The 18,179-nt window shown below is 48.2% G+C and overlaps 1 protein-coding gene across 1 annotated transcript in view; it reads right to left on the bottom strand.

Moving 5' to 3' along the window:
• NUP205 (nucleoporin 205) overlaps positions 1-18,179 on the bottom strand; it is a 1,281,456-nt gene that overhangs the window by 224,514 nt on the left and 1,038,763 nt on the right. Inside the window, exon 32 of the mRNA XM_030216143.1 lies at positions 8,265-8,391. Coding sequence (XP_030072003.1) covers positions 8,265-8,391 — 127 coding nt within the window. The remainder of the gene's footprint in view (positions 1-8,264; positions 8,392-18,179) is intronic.

Raw genomic sequence — 18,179 nt, 5'->3', positions numbered from 1 at the left:
CCCAGAAGAGATGCTCTGTCAGCAATTTTTGTGGCTGAAGAATTTGGAATGTAAGTCCCAGAGTCAAATTGGATCGAATGGTCTACCACTGAAGGGAGTGTACAAGCTCATGTGACACTCGGATAACATCTTCTAGACTCCCCGTAGCTTGATACCACTGAGATGCTAGGGTCCATTGAGAAGATCTCATGTGAAGTCGTGTCATGGATGTAACATACACAGTAGAAGCCATGTGGCCCAACAATATCAACATCTGCCGAGCTGTGGCCTGCTGACAGGCTCGAACCTTGGACGCGAGTGAGTCTAGATGGTCCACTCTCGTGTCCGGGAGGTAGGCTCGAGCCATCTGAGTATACAGCAGGGATCCGATAAACTCCAATCGATGGACTGGGCGGAAGATGGGACTTGAAGTAGTTTAAAACGAACCCTAGTAGCTCGAGTACCTAAAATATCATCCACATGGACTCCTGAGCTCTGTCCGGAGAGGTGCTCTTCACCAGCCAATCGTCGAGATATGGAAACACATGGACTGCCAGTCTGTGAAGCAGTGCTGCAACTACCGCTAGACATATGGTGAAAACCCTGGGAGCTGACGCAAGGCCAAAAGGCAACACGCAATACTGAAAGTGATGTGTTCCCAGTCGAAATCGAAGATACTTCCGGTGGGCTAGAAGTATTGGGATGTGAGTTTATGCATCCTTTAAGTCCAGAGAACATAGCCAATCGTTTTTCTGAATCATTGGGGGAAGGGTGCCCAGGGGAACCATCCTGAACTTTTCTTGGATTAGGAATTTGTTCAGGTCCCTTAGGTCTAGGATGGGACGCATCCTCCGTTTTCATCTGCACAAGGAAGTACCTGGAATAGAATCCCTGCCCTTCTTCCCAAGTGGAACGGGTTCGACCGCATGAGCTTTGAAAAGAGTGGAGATTTCCTCTGCAAGTGCATGCCTGTGCTGAGAGCTGAATGAATGAGCTCTCAGTGGGCAATTTGTAGGTTTGAGATGCCAATTGACAGGGTATACAAGATGGACTATTTGAAGAACCCACCAGTTGGAGGTCAAAAGAGGCCACCTTTGGTGAAAAGAGTTCAACCTCCCCCCAACCGTCAAAAGCTCGTCCCTTCCTTTGCCTGGAGAGCAGCAGGAGCCTTAGGCGCATGCTATTGATGGGAAAGAGCACGCTGGGGTTGAGCCTGAGTAGGCTGGCGAGCCGAAGAGTTGTACCTATGCCTAGATAGTAGAAGAAACTCCTCCTTGGCTTGCCAAAAGTCCTCCTAGCTGAGAAGGATGATGCAGAAGGCGCCCGGTGGAAGAGAGAAGAGATGGTATCAGTGTATTTTTTGATTTGGTCAGCGACTTCCTCAACCTTCTCTCCAAAAGGGTACCCTCCCAGCAAGGGGCATCCGCCAACCTCTGCTGAACAGAATGTTCCAAGTCAGAAACACGCCTCCATGAGAATTTGAGCATTGCTATAATTTGAGCAGAGATCCTGGATAGCACATCAAAAGTGTTTTTAAGTGCCCCTGGCCAAGAACGTTCAACAAGCCTTCTGTTGCATGACCAACTGTTGAAAAGGTTCGGCCTGCTCTGGAGGGAGCGTCTCAACAAAGTCTGACAGCTGACGTATCAAGTTTTGCAACTAGATGCTTGTAAAGAACTGGTAAGATTGTATAGGGGAAATGAGCATTGAAGCCTGGTACATCTTCCTGCCAAAAGAATCCAGTGTTCTAGTTTCACGGCCTGGGGCACCGAAGCACAGTCCCCTGGAACTCCTGGTTCTTTTCAGAGTGGATTCCACCACCATGGAATTGTGAAGCAACTGAGGCCTATCAAAACCAGGTGAACTGTGGAACCAATACTGGGTGTCAATCTTCTTGGGCATGACAGGAACTGACAGAGGGGACTCCAAGTTCCTGATGAGGACTTCCTTGAGGACCTAGTGGAGAAGTGAAGTCATAGCCTCCTTTGGAGGAGATGTGTAGTCCAGGACCTCGAGCATCTTAGCCCTGGGTTCATCCTCCACTTCCAAAGGAAATGGAATACCCTCAGCCATTTCCTTTATATAAGATGGAAATGAAAGGCTCTTCAGAGGAGACTTTTTCCTTTCAGGTGGAGGGGATGCTTCAGAGGGAATCCCATAAGACTCACCCGAGGAAAAGTACCTGGGATCCTTCTCTAAATCCCATGAGTGCTCCTCTTTCAGTATCAGACAGTACCTCTCAATGAGATTGTCGAGACCAAACCTGCCTCAGTGCCGAGAAACCATGTTCTCGAGTGTAGTGTCCGAGACGGCGACTCCCGTCTCAACTCCAGCAAAGCTTCCTCTTTCGATGATGAGGGAGTACCAGCTTGGGTGGCAGTCGACACCAGTGCCACAGGTATCGGGAGGATCGGGAGGCTGCACCGCAGACTGAGGGCCCAGCGAAGCTGCAACGGGAAGTAGGGTAGTTGCAAACACCCCCGATACCGATGCACACCGTTGCATAAGGCAATCCAGCAGCTCAAGGAGCAAGGCCAGGGATGCCCTCATCGAGGGCCGACACCGGGAAAACTTTGAGTGCTGGCTGAGGCACAGGTTGCAGAACTGTTGGGGTCGACACAGGAGCTGGATCTTGCTGCTAGGAGCACGCGTATCGGCTCCTCCTTCACGGAGGGGGGGGGGGGCAGTCCTCCCAGTGCCAACGCTTCTCAGATCCCAAGCCCTTTGACGCACCCGAGCTCCCAGCACCATGTATCAAGGGTGAATGACGATGATGCTCCTTGGCTTTCGGCTGAAGCGTGTCACCAAGGCTCCTAGGTACCAATAAGGATGACGTCGAATCCTGATGTCGCGGGGTCAGGTCCGACAACAGACTGTCGTGGGGGCCCTGCACAGCAGGAGGCCTCGAGGTGGGTGGAGACCCAATCAATGTCTCAATGCTCTCAGTGTCTAAGGGTCTAGTAGCAGCCATGCTTACCGACGCTCCTGATGTGATGCTCCATGACCTCGATATCGAGGAATCTGACATTGCTCCAAAATTATCTTTCTCATTGAGTCTCTCGGGAAAGCTGGGTACTCTTCTTCATGCAAGACAGAAACACAGTTAGCAGAGCTATGGTCAGGCCCAAGACACTGCAGACACCAAGAATGGGTGTCCTTCCTCTCAACTGTCCGGCTGCACCAGGTGCAGTGCTTGAAGCCACTGGGAATCTTCTTGGACAAGGACGGCTAAATTAAATGACGCGATTGTGCCTGAAAAAGGGGCAAGGCACGGAAAAAAGAAAAGGGAAAATCCTGACCAAACTCAGGGCCTAAAAGCTGCCTGATGATGATGGAAAAACAATAAAACCGGGCAAAACAACTCTAAAGAAAACAAAGGAAAGGTGAAATAAGTCCCAATAAAAGGAGTTCAATTATTGAAACGAAAAAATAGACGGAAGGCACAAAAAAAAAAAAAGCTCTCTAGACTAAGTGAACGAGGAGAGTTAAGAAAAACACCCTTTCCTCATGTGAAAAAAGAAGAACAGAGGACACTGCCTTCACACAACAGGCAGGAAGGCATTCACGAATGCGTAGTGGAACATGGCTCACGCTCCACAAAGCTCTCATTTAGCTTGATAAATATCGGACCAGGCGACACGGATCAATGTCACCAATTTGTGAGAATATAAAGCCTGCTTGTCCAAGGATTATTTAATCACCTCACTCGTCGTTCCAATCTCCATATCATTTATAAATATGTCAAATAGTACCTGTTCCAGTACTGATCTCTGCGGTACTCTAATGTTCACCCTTCTCCACTGAGAGTAATGACTATTTAAACCTAGCCTCTGTTTTCTATCCAACAATTCATTCCTAATCCACACCAGAACCTTGCTGTAATGGAAGTTAATTTTAAAGATCGCTTTTCAACTCTGTCTTTGACCGAAAGTAACTTTTCTTGTAAGTACAAAAAAGAAGTTGGAATGTAGAAGATAAGGCACAACTCTAACTAATTTGGTATGTGAAAGGGAGGATGGCATTTGTTTTCGGAAGTCCAGCTTGGCCACCTGGGCTTGGGAAAGCATGTGACCATGTTCCCACAGACCTAAACAGATAAGCATTCTGCAATTTTCCTTAGAAGCATTCTGTAATTTTCCTTAGCTATGGACATGAGCTAAGAGCCTAATAAAAAGGGAGGGCTTGTCACAGCAGAGTTGGGGTTCATCTGTGAGCATACGTGCTGTGCAGAGGGTTTGTTCCTGGTTGTAAGGAGACTCTGAGCCTTCGCTGTAACGGACCTCCCGGCTGATGAGATAAGGGCCTGAGCTTCCTGACCAGTGATGATTGTATGTATAGTGATGTAATTATTGCTTCTAAGAACTCTTGCCATTGCTTAGATGTAGAGACCAGTGATGCAATGATTGTTTATACAGCTAATCATTGTGTGTATATGTGCTAATCATTGTATATATCCTAATCATTGTAGAATTTAGCTTCTCTAATAAAGGTTTCATTTACTTATTACGAATCTAAAAGAATCCACAGTAGTCTGTGTCAGTGAGACATGCTGTAAATCCATAGCTGTTCACATTGCCTCCAGTCCCAAGCCTCTAATTTTCTAAGGAGTCTCTCATGAGAAACTTTATCAAAAGGTTTCTGAAAATCTAGATACACTACATCAACTGGCTCATCTTTATCTACATGTTTATTCATGTCTTCAAAAAAGTGAAGGAAATTGGTGAGGCAAGACTTCCCTCGGCTGAACCTATGCTGATTCTCTCTCATTAAACCATGTTTATCTATACGTTCTGTAATTTTATTCTTTATAATAGCTTCCACTATTTTGCCCGGCACTGACATCAGGCTTACTGGTCTGTAATTTCCAGGATCACCCCAAGAACCCTTCTTAAAAATTGGCATCACATGTACTTTGGACGATTTTAACAACAGGTTACATATTAATAACAGTAGATCAGCAATTTCATGCTTGAGTTCTTTGAGTACCCTTGGTTGTACATCATCTGGTCCAGGTGATTTACTACTCTTTAATTTGTCAATTGGCCTCAGTTCATATTCCGCGTTCATCGAGATTCTTTCAGTTCCTCTACATCATCACCCTTGAAGACCATTTCTGGTACAGGCAGATCTCTTACATCTTCTTCCGTAAAGACAGAAGCAAAGAATTCATTCAGTTTGTCCGCTATGGCCTTGTCCTACCTGAGCGCCCCTTTTGCGCCTTTGTGATCTAACAGTCCCATGGATTCCCTTGCAGGTTTTCTGATTCTGATGTACCTGATGTTAAAGTGAGTTTTAGCCTCTACAGCAAGTTTATCTTCATATTCTTTTTAGCCTTCTTTATTAATGCTTTGCATCTGACTTGCCAGTGCTTACGTTGCTTCTTATTTTCTTCATTTGGATCCTTTTTCCATTCTTTGAAGAACATTTGTTTGGCTGTAATAGCCTCTTTCACTTCACCTGTTAACCATGTCAGCTGTCATTTTCTCTTCTTTCCACCTTTGCAAATACGTGGAATGCATCAGCTTTGGGCTTCAAAGATGGTACCTTAGAATAACGCCCACGCTTGATTTAGTGTCCTAATCTTTGCAGCTGATCCTTTTAGCTTCATTTTAACCATTTTCCTCATTTTATTATAGTCACCCTTTCAAAAATTAAATGCAGCTACAGTAGATTTCCTTTCTGGGTTCATCCTAGGTATTAGCTCAAGGGGACGGGGGCAGGAGAAAAGCATGTGGGCGCGAGCTGAAAGTGGACTCTAGATGAGTCGTTCTGTTGGGGTGAGCAGTGGAGCAGAGCGGAAGGGTTATAGCATCCTGTCCCCCCTCCCCATCAGTCCTTAAGTCTGCTTGATGGAAAAAAGGGACACTGTGGAGGCAGTGCTGGGGTTGTGGCAGCAATCAGCGATATCCCGGCATGGTGAAAAACAGCAATGAACCTGGTGTTCACCGGATGTTCCTGCACTGTTATCTGACCTGTCTGGATGGGTAGGGCCATTCGCGATGTCGGACAGGAAGGCCCATGAAGTTGTGCAGGATTTGCAGGAAGTGGTGGTAAGGGGGTGGGCCAGGCATCTCTAGTGCTGAGGCAGGACCCCCCCCCCCCCAAATGGTTACTGGAGTCCCCCAATGTGTGCTGTGCTCAGAACGGGATAATTTTAGGCTTCCTGGTGGCACAGTACTCAAGCAGGTACCGGATATGGACAGGTTTCTCTCTGGGTTCCCGGTGGCTGGGTCATTGAGGCAGGCGCCGGATGCAGATAGGACTCTCCGAAGTGTATTGCTTAGAATGGGACCTTGCCTAGGTTTCCACTGGCAGATGTGCAAGTCCTCCGATGCTACTTGCTGGAAAACCTCAAGAGGGGACCCAGCGGTGGCTGATTATTGGCAGCCACAGCAGGTACTAGAGAAGAAAAGGCTGGTGTTAGGGCTAAGATCTGGGGAATCCATTTTTTTAACCTCTTTCTGGCTCCGTATATCTTCATGCAGGAATGGTGCCCTGAAGAGTCTCGCCTGTGCATCTGGGTGCTGATATATGGCGGCAATAGAGCACGCAGGCAGGACAAGGTGCTATAATCACTGTTTCGCAGGGGACCCAACACCGCCACCCTCTCACACTATGCCCTGCACACCACCAAGGACCAGATCCAAAATGGCTCCCCCTCTTGTTGGTTTCTGGACCAGTTGCTCCAGGAAGCAGTTGCTTATTACATCTAGAAATTTTATCATCCCGGCACTCCCTGATGTAACATTTATCCAGTCAATATTGTGGTAATTGAAAAATCACCCATTATTATAGTGTTGACCAGTTTGCCAGCTTTCCTAATTTCTGCAAACATTTCTTCATCTGTTCGTTCTGTCCCGGCTGATGGTAGTACGGCCCTACAAAATACTCTCTTCACACATGGAATTTCTATCCATAATGATTCCACGCTGCTATTTGTTTCACGTGGAATGTCACTTATGAAATTTAATGCAATACCACTCTGTATTTCTCATTCAGATAATGGCAATCGCCACTATGGCATAATGTAAGCCACACTGAGCCTGCAAATAGGTGGGAAAATGTGGGATTCAAATGCAATAAATAAATAAATGTTTATTTTATTTGACTCAATTCCCTCTTTAACATATAGTCAAAGACCAAGTTTAAATCCCAGGGGGAATCAACAGATGACATAGTGAATTGATAAGTTGAACCCTGCAGGGAAAAACATACCACATGTGGATATGACGCCAAGCTCTTTCCCTTCACTAGACCCTTAAAATAGAACAAAGCAGGCAGTTGTACCTACAATGAGGCAAGCACCAGCCCCTACCAATACCATCTTACAAGTAGAATGCAGAGGAAAAATACAGTTATCTTGACACAAGTTCTCAAAAATCTTCTAAACCATAATGTTTGCTGAGATAAACCATTGTCTAAAACGTAACTAAGTAGTTAGAACCTTACTCAATAAGCCTTTTTTCTTTAAATTTTCTCTCTGAAGAGCCATGCCATAAGACAAAACTAGACTTGTCCACCATGGTGATCAGGCCTTCAACCAACAAGCTCGCCAAAGATACAGGATTCTTTGCTTTCAGACACATCAAGTCCTCCATACCAGGATCTTTTTGACCTATCCAGAACAATTAACACTACTAGATCCTCAATACTTCTCTATCTTTTGAACGACTTTGCCTATGAGCGGCCACAGCAGAAATACATGCAAAAGACCCATGGACATGGTTAATTAAGGCATCTGATCCTTTTGACTTCCTTTCTCTGATTGAAAAAGGCTGGAACCTTCACATTCTGGCTGGTTGCCATCAGACCCATGATCGGATAACTCCAACAGTGTATCACTTCCAAGAAAGCATCCTTTGCTAGACTCTAGTCTCCTGGATCCAAGGAATTCTGCTGAGGTAATCTGATTGCTCAATATTGCCATCTAAGAAATTAGGGTTGGAATATTAAGGGCCTACTTACCAAAGGTTTTTTTTTCCTATTCTTACTAAACAGGGTCCTACCTTTGTTGATTGTAAATTGCTGCATCATTATAACGCATTGCCTGTTTTATTTACCTGCAATATTTGTTACACTGCCTTTCAATAAAAAAATCAAGGTGGTGTACAAAATATATAAAACGGAAGAACCACCACAATAATATTTACATGACCCATAAATTTTGAGATTTTGATACAAACTGTACTGTCATCTTTCATTCAAACTATATCCCATTATTTGGTTACATCTTTAAAGTAGAAACAAACGTAACTGCTGTTTTATAAAATTTCTCCTTGCCTTACCTGGCAGTGCTGTTTTGCTGATGATACCAGTTAGTAATGCTAGCTCCTGCAAAGATCCAACACTCACTTCCTGACACCGCAGTATTGCCTGGATAGTATCAGAATGGGATATAAGGAACTGTAAGACCTGTATCTCAAAGAGAGAGATAGAGAAAGAGAGAATAAAAATAAACATTTAAAACTCAGAAAGTTGAAATTTGAGCCTTTTAATGAGGAATCCTGAATAGAAGGATAAAATTATGCAGTCAGATCTTACTATGACCTCTATGCAAGAACACCACAATTTTTTTGCTGTGAAAACTACACTTGCCAATGCATCTCACTGACTATATATTTAACCTTCTTTGATGTGGAGCCCAATTTTAGAAAGGCCATAAAGATGGAAATTCAGATGCCTGTGTCAGAACATGCATAATTCTTCCTGTATTTTACAAAGGCTCTGCCAAATGCAGTCTCTTTCGTAAAACAAGGGTAAAGACATGCAAGACTGTATTCCATGTCTCTTCAAGGCCTGCGAGAGAAGCCATTTTAGAAAGCTGTGATTGGAAGGAAATTAGTACCTTGTGTGTGTGTGTAGTACCTTATATGTATGTGTAGGAACAGCTTTCTAAAATTGCTGTTCCCATTCTTCATGCACACTGATCACTCTTCATCACCCATTTATCCCTCCCCCCGGCTACATGTCCCCCCCTCTCAGCAACATCAACTCTCTGTTATCTCATTCTCCCCTTGGCCTAGTGGCAAAAAGCACTCCCCCATCCAGCTGTGGCAGAACACCTCTTTAGATGGTGGGGCCAAGCTCCATTCCCACTTCTACCCAAGCCCTGCCCCAAACTCCACTGTTTACTTCCATACTAGTATCACAACCCTCCCTACCCCACCCCAAAATTCCAGTATCTCTTTTCCCTCCCTTCCCAGCAGTCCAACCTCTCCCTTCCCCACAAAATCCAGCATTTCCCTTTTCCCTCCCTATACCCCAACAGTCTAGCTTGCCCCCTTTCTCTCCATACCACCTTCCTCAACAGTCTAGCATATTCCCCACCCCCACCCTCTATACCCCAGCATCTCCCCATATTCCCTTCCACTTGTCAGGCTCGCTGCCACCACTGCCCTCCCCTTTCCAGAGGAAAGGAGCAAAGTGAATTCAGCACTGGCGCAGGTCCAAGAACAGGCCCATGCTCATATGACCCCCTTCTAACGCATGGCTTCCTCTCATGGTACACGAGCATAAGTATGTTCTTTAGCCCTTGCACCAGCGCTTAATCCACTTTGCTCTTTGCCTCCGGAATGGGAAGGGTAGTGGCAGCAGGAGGAAGAGAACGGTAGGAAAGATGCACCACTCTTGCTCCTCCGCTGCCATCCTAGGAGGACACTAGTCCACAGTAGCTAGTGGGCTAGGCTCAAAAGTTTGGTGGGGCTTTGGTCCCCCTGGACAATCCTGGTGTTTAGCGTAAACAGGAACTACTACTACTTATTTCTGTATCGCTACTAGAAGTACAATACCCAATCTTTCCTGCTCCTCCATGTCCCAGGTATAAAAGAGCACCTATGACCCCAGCAGCAATCTCTCTGATATTATACTACTACTACTTAACATTTCTAAAGCGCTACTGGGGTTACGCAGTGCTGTACAGTTTAACAAAGAAAACAGTCCCTGCTCAAAGGAGCTTACAATCTAAAGGACAACATGTGCAGTCAGCTTACAATCTAAATAGACAACATGTGCAGACAGTCAATTGGGGCAGTCTAGATTTCCTGGATAGAGGTAAAATGATTAGGTGCTGAAGGTGACATTGAAGAGATGGGCTTTGAGTAAGGATTTGAAGATGGGCAGGTATCTACTGCTAGGGGTTGGTGCCTGGCTCCCACTAGTCACCAGGGACCATAAGGACCTTGGTGAAAAGCTAGTGTGAGGAGAAATAGGATGTCAGGACTTGTTGATGCTGGGGGGCAGGGAGGAGTTTGATATGGAAGAGGGTAAAAGGACTGGTTCGTGGAATTGTCCTTAGCCTTTACAGCTTCCCTTTCAGCAGGCACTTATGTGCCTTGATGCAAGTGTAAATGGCAATGGCTGTATTTTGCGACAATGACGAGTGCTACCCTTATGAAATAGGAAACGTGCCTTCTTTTAGACAAGTCAGACTGGACATGTAAAGAGATTCGATCTTTATGTTAGCTGGTCCACAGTTTTGAAATTCTTTGCCATAACATTTATGATAGATTAATTTAATACCTAACTACAAAGCAACTGAAAGCCTCCCATTTTCAGCAAGCCTTTTCTTGAGCACTAATTTATAGATGGTGAAGCACCTGGACAGTTTTGTTATGTTTTTGAAGATTTTGTGTGTAGATTTTGAGCCTCCCAGAATAGATGGTACAGGATAGAAGGAGGCAAATTATGTCTTACCTGATAATTTTCTTTCCATTAGTCCCAACAGATCAATCCAGAGACGAGTGGGTTATGTCCCTCAACCAGCAGGTGGAGATAGAGAGAACTTCAGAGGTTTACTATATGTGGACATGTGCAGCTATCTTAACCTCAGTATTGTCGATACCAAAGCACTGGAAGATAAAAGAGGAAACTCAAACTGTAGGCTCCTCCTGCCTCCATAAAGCCCATGTAGGCTTCTCCTCCACCGACCCTGCGGGAGGAAAACATCTGCAGCAGGAAACTGCAGTATAATGATGTCCTTCTTCCAGTCACCTAAATGAACTGAAGGAGGAATAAAATAACAGATCCGAGCGAGTGAAAAGAATACTCAGCCAAGATCAACAAAGGGCGGGCCTCTGGACTGATCTGTTGGGACTAACGGAAAGAAAATTATCAGGGAAGACATAATTTTACCTTCCATAGCGTCCACAGATCAATCCAGAGACAAGTGGGATGTACCAAAGCAGTCCCCAAGTCGGGTGGGACTGTAGAAGTGCTGCCAGACAAAACAGCCAGCATTAAGAAGGCTCAACCTGGCACATCTGAACCAAACTGCAGGCTCAGAGAAACCTCAAGGACGAGTCCACCGAGAGCAGCAGAGAACCACACTCAACCCCTAGAAATAGAAACAGGCGTATGCTCCTAATAGGGAACAAACGTACCATCCCAGACGGAACATCTTATACTTCATAGAGACGGAGGAAGACCCATTTCCCAGATCTGGATGCCGCCCCTCAATCAGAAATGGATCAAGGCCGGACCTCTCTGTGAGGAGCACAGCTCGAACCTCAGAGGCACACTCCATCAACCACCACTGAAGTCAGCCCGATGGTCAGTGCCAACTGTGACAGCCATCAAGGGAGCAAGGCTCTATGCACAAAACCGCTCAAGGTATGACAGCTAGAACAAGGCTCAACCTCCAGAGCCAGAGCAGGGCTTCACAAGGCTCGACATCCGTAGATGGGAGCAAGGCTCAACAAGGCTCAACGTCCAGCGACGGAGCAAGGCCCGACAAGGATCAACGTCCAGAGACTGAGCAAAGCACCACAAGGCTCGATGCCAGAGATGGCACAAAGCTCGCAAATGCTGGATGACCCAAGACAGAGAATGGCTGGAAAGGCTCAACATCCAGAGATGGAGCAATAGCCGACAAGGCCAGATGTCTACAGGCAGAGCAAGGCTTGACCAGGACAGATGTCTAGAGCCGGAGCAAGGCTCGACCAGGCCCGATGCCCAGAGATGGGGCAAGGGACGACCAGGCCCGATGCCCAGAGATGGGGCAAGGGACGACCAGGGCCCGATGCCCAGAGATGGGGCAAGGGACGACCAGGCTCGACATCCAGAGACAGGGCAAGGGACGACCAGGCTCGACATTCAGAGACAGAGCAAGGGTCGACAAGGCTCAACGTCCAGAGACGGAGTAATGCTCAACAATGCTCGATGTCCAGAGATGGACCAAGGGACGACAATGCTCGACACTCAGAAATGGAGCAAGGCTTGGCGAGGCTCAACACGCAGACAGAGCAGAGCCCGACAAGGCTCGCCCCCCAGCGACGGGACAATGAACGCCGCGCAGAGAGTAATACTTGAAACCCTGAGCAAGGCTCGACGTGCAGCGGCGGAACCAACCTCGATGCCCCTACACAATGAGAAGCTGCTGCGCAGAAACAGGGCAAGGCTCAATGTAGGGAAATGGAACCAAGTAGAAATGGCACAGGGCTCAACTTCCAGAAATGAAGCCAGGCTCTAGAGGCAAGGCCTGCTTCATCGTGCCCCAACTGAGCACGTCCTGACAAGCAGAGCAAGACCCAAGATGTAGACATGTCACCCAGCCCGAATGCAGAGACGGAGGGAGGCCCGATGCCTCTATATCTGGTAAGGCTAGCTGACCAGCCACAGGACAAGGCCAAAGGACCGTAACCTGAGCAAGATTCGACATACACAGCCAAAAAGGGAAGGCCAAGTGCCAGAAAAAGGAAAACGAGCTGATGGCCAGAGACAGAGAAGTGCCCCAACCATTCGGGATGGAGAAAAGTCTCAACCCGAATAGGCAGAACAGGTTCCAAGAAGACTAGGCTCAGCATCCATGCACCTGGAGACGAAGCAGGGCTCGGTGTGTGGACACAGAACAAGGCTCGATGCCCATAGGAAGAGCATGGCCAAATGCACAGAGGCCGAGGAAGGCCCAACGCATCGAGTCCGAGTAAGGCTCAATGCCCATAGGCAGAGCACGGCCCAATGCACAGAGGCCGAGGAAGGCCCAACACATTGAGTCCGAGCAAGGCTCAATGCCCATAGGCCGAGCAAGCGTCAATACACATAGGCCAAAAAAGGCTCCACCCACAGAGTCTCAGTAATGCCTGACGTACCGAAGCGGAGCCAAACTTGACACCCGGAAACAGAGTAATGCTCGACACATGGGCAGCTCGATGTCCAGAAATGGGAGACTGAGCAAGTCCAACTAGGCTTGACGCTTGGAGATGGAGCAATTCTCGATGTAGCGATCCAGAACGATGCTCGGCGTACAGGGACGACTGATGCAAGGCTGACAACCACAAGGAAAGGCTGCCACGCCCAGATGCCCAGACTGCTAGAGACAGGGCCAAACAGCAACAACACAGAGGTGCAGAATACCCTGATGAGGCTAGGTGTGATCATATAAGAGTCAAGAACTATCCCTAGGAAAGAGCAAACCACATCCCATGCCAGATAAAGACCCACAATGCCTAGCGACATGGACAACCTGCCCTAAACTGAAGTTGGAGTAACCTGTCCACCAAGATGGAGCAACAAGGAGCCCCTGGACCTGCAAGAGTGGGTGATGCCTGTCCCAATTCTCCAGGAGGAACAACAGGACCAATAGGATGGGCCTAACTGGCTCTGCAAATGGGAGCCTGCTCCCAACCCCCAGACAAAAACAGAAATAACCAGAAAAAGAAGGCAACCTCCTCTTCTGAGAAGAAAAACCCAGTAACCTGGAAGAGAACAGGCCCTGTCCTCCAGCGTAGGAGCCCCCCTGAAGCTTGGGTTCCGCACTCTGCTCGAGAAACAGGCACTCAGGGACCAGCAGGAGAGCCACCCCATGGGAAAAGAGATGTCCTGAACAGCATCCCTGCTGCCATCCTGAAGCCACCAGCCGCAGTGCCAATCCGACGAAAAACCCGAGCAAGAAGAGAGCCCGGCTGAGCTGGCAAGACGGAACATAGCTCACAACCAACCCTGCGTGCCCCCGGGTATCCCAGCCGAGAAAAGGTAGACAGGCGTAGGCAAAGCAGAAGGCTCACGCCAGAACCAAATTTCTGCCAGGAAAGCCAACAGAGCAAGGATGCCAGAAAACTGGCCCTCACCCCAAAAAAGACCAGGTGACTCCAGCAGAGACACCCCCAAGGGGAGGGTGAACCCCTACATGCACAATCGGAGAGAAAAAGAAATCCCCCACAGGGGATGGTGCTCCCCGGAAGCATCGTAGAGAAAAAGGCAACTCTGAGATCCTATGGATCAAGCACTCCAAGAATCTCCTGTGGCTGACTCTACAAACAACCAAAGCACACAGGCCTAATCTGGCCTAGACAGCGTGCCACAAGAACACTCCCAGCCTACATACCCCGCTAACTCCCCCAGGATCTACAGGGACCCATAGGAGCCAGAGCCGGGGACAACCACAAAATGGAAGGCCAAAACAGGCGGGCGAGGGGGACCCCCCCCCCCCCCCCCCAGTTGAACAAACACCTGCAGTCCCAGCCATACTCCAGGCACACTGCATACAACGCGCCCTGGACTGGACCCCAGAGCTCGGTGCTGCCACCACGAGAGGCCACCAGCAAGAAGGACGGGAATAATAGTGCAGCTGAAAACAAAAAGGTTAAGGCACACGTAAGACAGCTATGGCCGCTCTCTTGGGACGCCATTGTTTTTTTTCTTTCTAAAGCTGGAAACTCTAACAGAAAGGAGCTGACCAGCACCCTACGGTGGCCTGATTGAACAAGGGGGCTGCAGGCTCCAACATCTGGAGAAACTGGACCCCAGCAGACAGGAAAACCAAAAACAGCGCCCCCCCCCCCCTAGCTCTAGACAAGCAGCAGGAAGACTGCAATGCCATCCTGAGACAGAAGGAAAGGCTCCCCCTCGATGCTCACTGACCGCTGCGGGCGGGATGGTAATGAAGGCCAGTGGTAGCACAGCAATAACGGAGAGAGCCTCCTGCTCCTCGTTGGGAGGAAAACAAAATGATGGAACGTGGGCGCGAAGATGCAGAGCCCACCCATCACCGCCGAGGAACGAAGGAGGCCCCCCATTCGCATCCATAGTAGCACAACAACCGAGCCTGCAGGAAAGCTGAAGGAGGAGAGAGAACATAGCGCCAACAAATACACACCGGTAGCAGCAGCAGAGAAAGGAACCCGACCGTGCATACAGAAAAGCCAGAACACTGCAAACCGGCAGAAGAGGTTTTAGACTTACCGTGTCAGTAGATCAACATGGAGAAAGCCGCACTGAAAAGGCTGTTTTTTTTTAAATTTTACCACAGGAAAACACATGCTCATAAGAAGCCCAGAGAGGTGGGAACCGTGAGGGGGATGGGGGGAGGGACCTGGCACCACCAGGTGTACCCCAACTGACCAGCACAGTCATGCCCAGCCCCCAGCTCAACTAAGCCTGAGGGAATAGGATAGGAGCACACACCACACCAGAGCTGTACAGGAGATGTCCATCCACCTGCTGAGATAATGAAGATACATATCTGTAGCAGGTATTCTCCGAGGACAGCAGGCTCCATATTCTTACGTGTGGGTCGTCATCCGTGATGGCCCAGGAAACCGGAATTTTTCCCCAGAAAAAAATAGAAGCTTTAAGAGTGTCCGCCTGGGTGGGCCCGCGCGCACCGCGCGAACCACTTCCCGCCCGCGACACGAGCGTGACAACTAGTTATATAGAAAGCAAACACGAGAAAAACAGACAACTCCAACGGGGAGGAGGGAGAGTTGTAAGAATATGGGGCCTGCTGTCCTCGGAGAATATCTGCTACAGGTATGTATCTTCATTTTCTCCGAGGACAAGCAGGCTCCATCTTCTTATGTGTGGGGTATCCCTATCCCCAGGCTCACTCAAAACAATGAACATTGGTCAACTGGGCCTCGCAAAGGCGAGGACATAACTGAGATTGACCTGAAAATAAACACAACTAAGTGAGAGTGCAGCCTGGAAAAGAACAGAAATGGGCCTAGGAGGGTGGAGTTGGATTCTAAACCCCAGATTCTGTAACATCGACTGCCCAAAAAGACTGTAGTGCCGGGTATCCTGCTGAAGGCAGTAGTGAGATGTTAATGTGTGGACAGATGACCACGTTGCAGCCTTGCAAATTTCTTCAATGGAGGCTGACTTTAAGTGAGCCACTGACGTGGCCATGACTCTAACATTGTGAGCCGTGACATGGCCCTCTAAAGTAAGCCCAGCTTGGGCATAACTGAAGGAAATGCAATCCGCTAGCCAATTTGAAATGGTGAATTTTCCGATGGCAACTCCCAACCTGTTGGGATCAAAAGAAACAAACAGCTGGGCAGACTGCCGATAGGGCTTTGTCCGCTCCACGTAAAAGGCCAATGCATTTTTCCAGTTCAAGGTGTGCAACTTGTCCTCACCAGGGCGGGTGTGTGGACGGGGAAAAAATGTTGGCAAGACAATTGGCTGGTTCAGATGGAACTCCGACACCACCTTCGGCAAGAACTTAGGATGAGTGCGGAGAACTACTCTGTTATGATGGAATTTAATATAAGGAGCATGGACTACCGCTTGGAGCTCAATGACTCTATGAGCTGAAGTAACAGCCACCAAGAAAATGACCTTCCAAGTCAAGTACTTCAGATGGCAGGAATTCAGTGGCTCAAAAGGAGGTTTCATCAGCTGGGTGAGAACGACGTTGAGATCCCATGACACTGGTGGAGGTTTGACAGGGGGCTTTGACAAAAGCAAACCTCTCATGAAGTGAACTACTAAAGGCTGTCCAGAGATAGGCTGACCTTCCACACGTTGATGATAAGCACTGATTGCACTAAGGTGAACTCTTACTGAGCTGGTCTTAAGACCAGACTCTGATAAGTGTAGAAGGTATTCAAGCAGGGTCCGTGTAGGACAAGAAAAAGGATCTAGGGCCTTGCTGTCACACCAGATGGCAAACCTCCTTCATTTAAAAAAAATAACTCCTTTTCGTGGAATCTTTACTGGAACCAAGCAAGACTCAGGAGTCACCCTCTGAGAGACCTAAAAAGGCAACTCGGAGATTCTCAACATCCAGGCCGTGAGAACCAGGGACTGGAGGTTGGGATGCAGAAGCGACACCTTGTTCTGAGTGATGAGGGTCGGAAAACACTCCAATCTCCACGGTTCTTCGGAGGACAAGTCCAGAAGAAGAGGGAACCATATCTGACGGAGCCAGAAAGGTGCTATCAGAATCATGGTTCCGCGGTCTTGCCTGAGTTTCAGCAAAGTCTTCCTTACTAAAGGTATGGGAGGATACGCATACAGAAGGCCTGTCCCCCAATGAAGGAGAAAGACATCTGATGTTAGTCTGTCATGGGCCTGAAGCCTGGAGCAGAATTGAGGTACCTTGTGATTCATCTGAAAGGCAAAAAGATCCACCGAGGGGGGTGTCCCATGCTCGAAAGATGTTTCGAACAAGGTCCATGTTTAGTGACCACTCGTAAGGTTGCATTATGCTCAACCTGTCGGCCAGACTGTTGTTTACGCCTGCCAGATATGTAGCTTGGAGAAGAATGCATGCTGGTGTGCCCAAAGCCACATCCTGACGGCTTCCTGACACAGAGGGCGAGATCCGGTGCCCCCCTGTTGGTGTAATACATCGCAACCTGATTGTCTGTCTGAATTAGGATAATTTGATTGGATCTGATTGGACAGCCGGTCTCTGAAAGCCTTTTGAGTGTTCCAGATCGCTCGCAATTCCAGGAGATTGATCTTAAGACCTGATTCGTGGAAGGACCAAGCTCTTTGAGTGTGAAGCCCATCCACATGAGCTCCCCACACCAGGAGGGATGCATCTGTCGTCAGCACAGGTCTACACAAGACCTGTCGCTTCTTCCTCTTCAACATCAGCAAAATTCGCCCTTTCCTATCTGAGCACACCACACGAACTCTCGTCCACGCTCTCATTACCACTCGCCTTGAATACTGCAACTTACTCCTCACCGGCCTCCCACTTAGCAATCTATCCCCCCTTCAATCCGTTCAGAACGCTGCCGCACGTCTTATATTCCGTCAGAACCGATATACTCATATCATCCCTCTCCTCAAGTCACTTCACTGGCTTCCGATCAGATACCGCATACAATTCAAGATTCTCCTCCTTACCTACAAATGCACCCGGTCTGCGGCTCCTCACTACCTCTCTACCCTCATCTCCCCCTATGTTCCTGCCCGTAACCTCCGCTCACAGGACAAATTCCTCCTTTCAGTTCCCTTCTCCACCACTG

This window comes from Microcaecilia unicolor, chromosome 10, assembly GCF_901765095.1.
Source record: "Microcaecilia unicolor chromosome 10, aMicUni1.1, whole genome shotgun sequence".
Lineage (NCBI taxonomy): Eukaryota > Metazoa > Chordata > Amphibia > Gymnophiona > Siphonopidae > Microcaecilia > Microcaecilia unicolor.
This window is presented reverse-complemented; position numbering and strand designations above follow the sequence as displayed.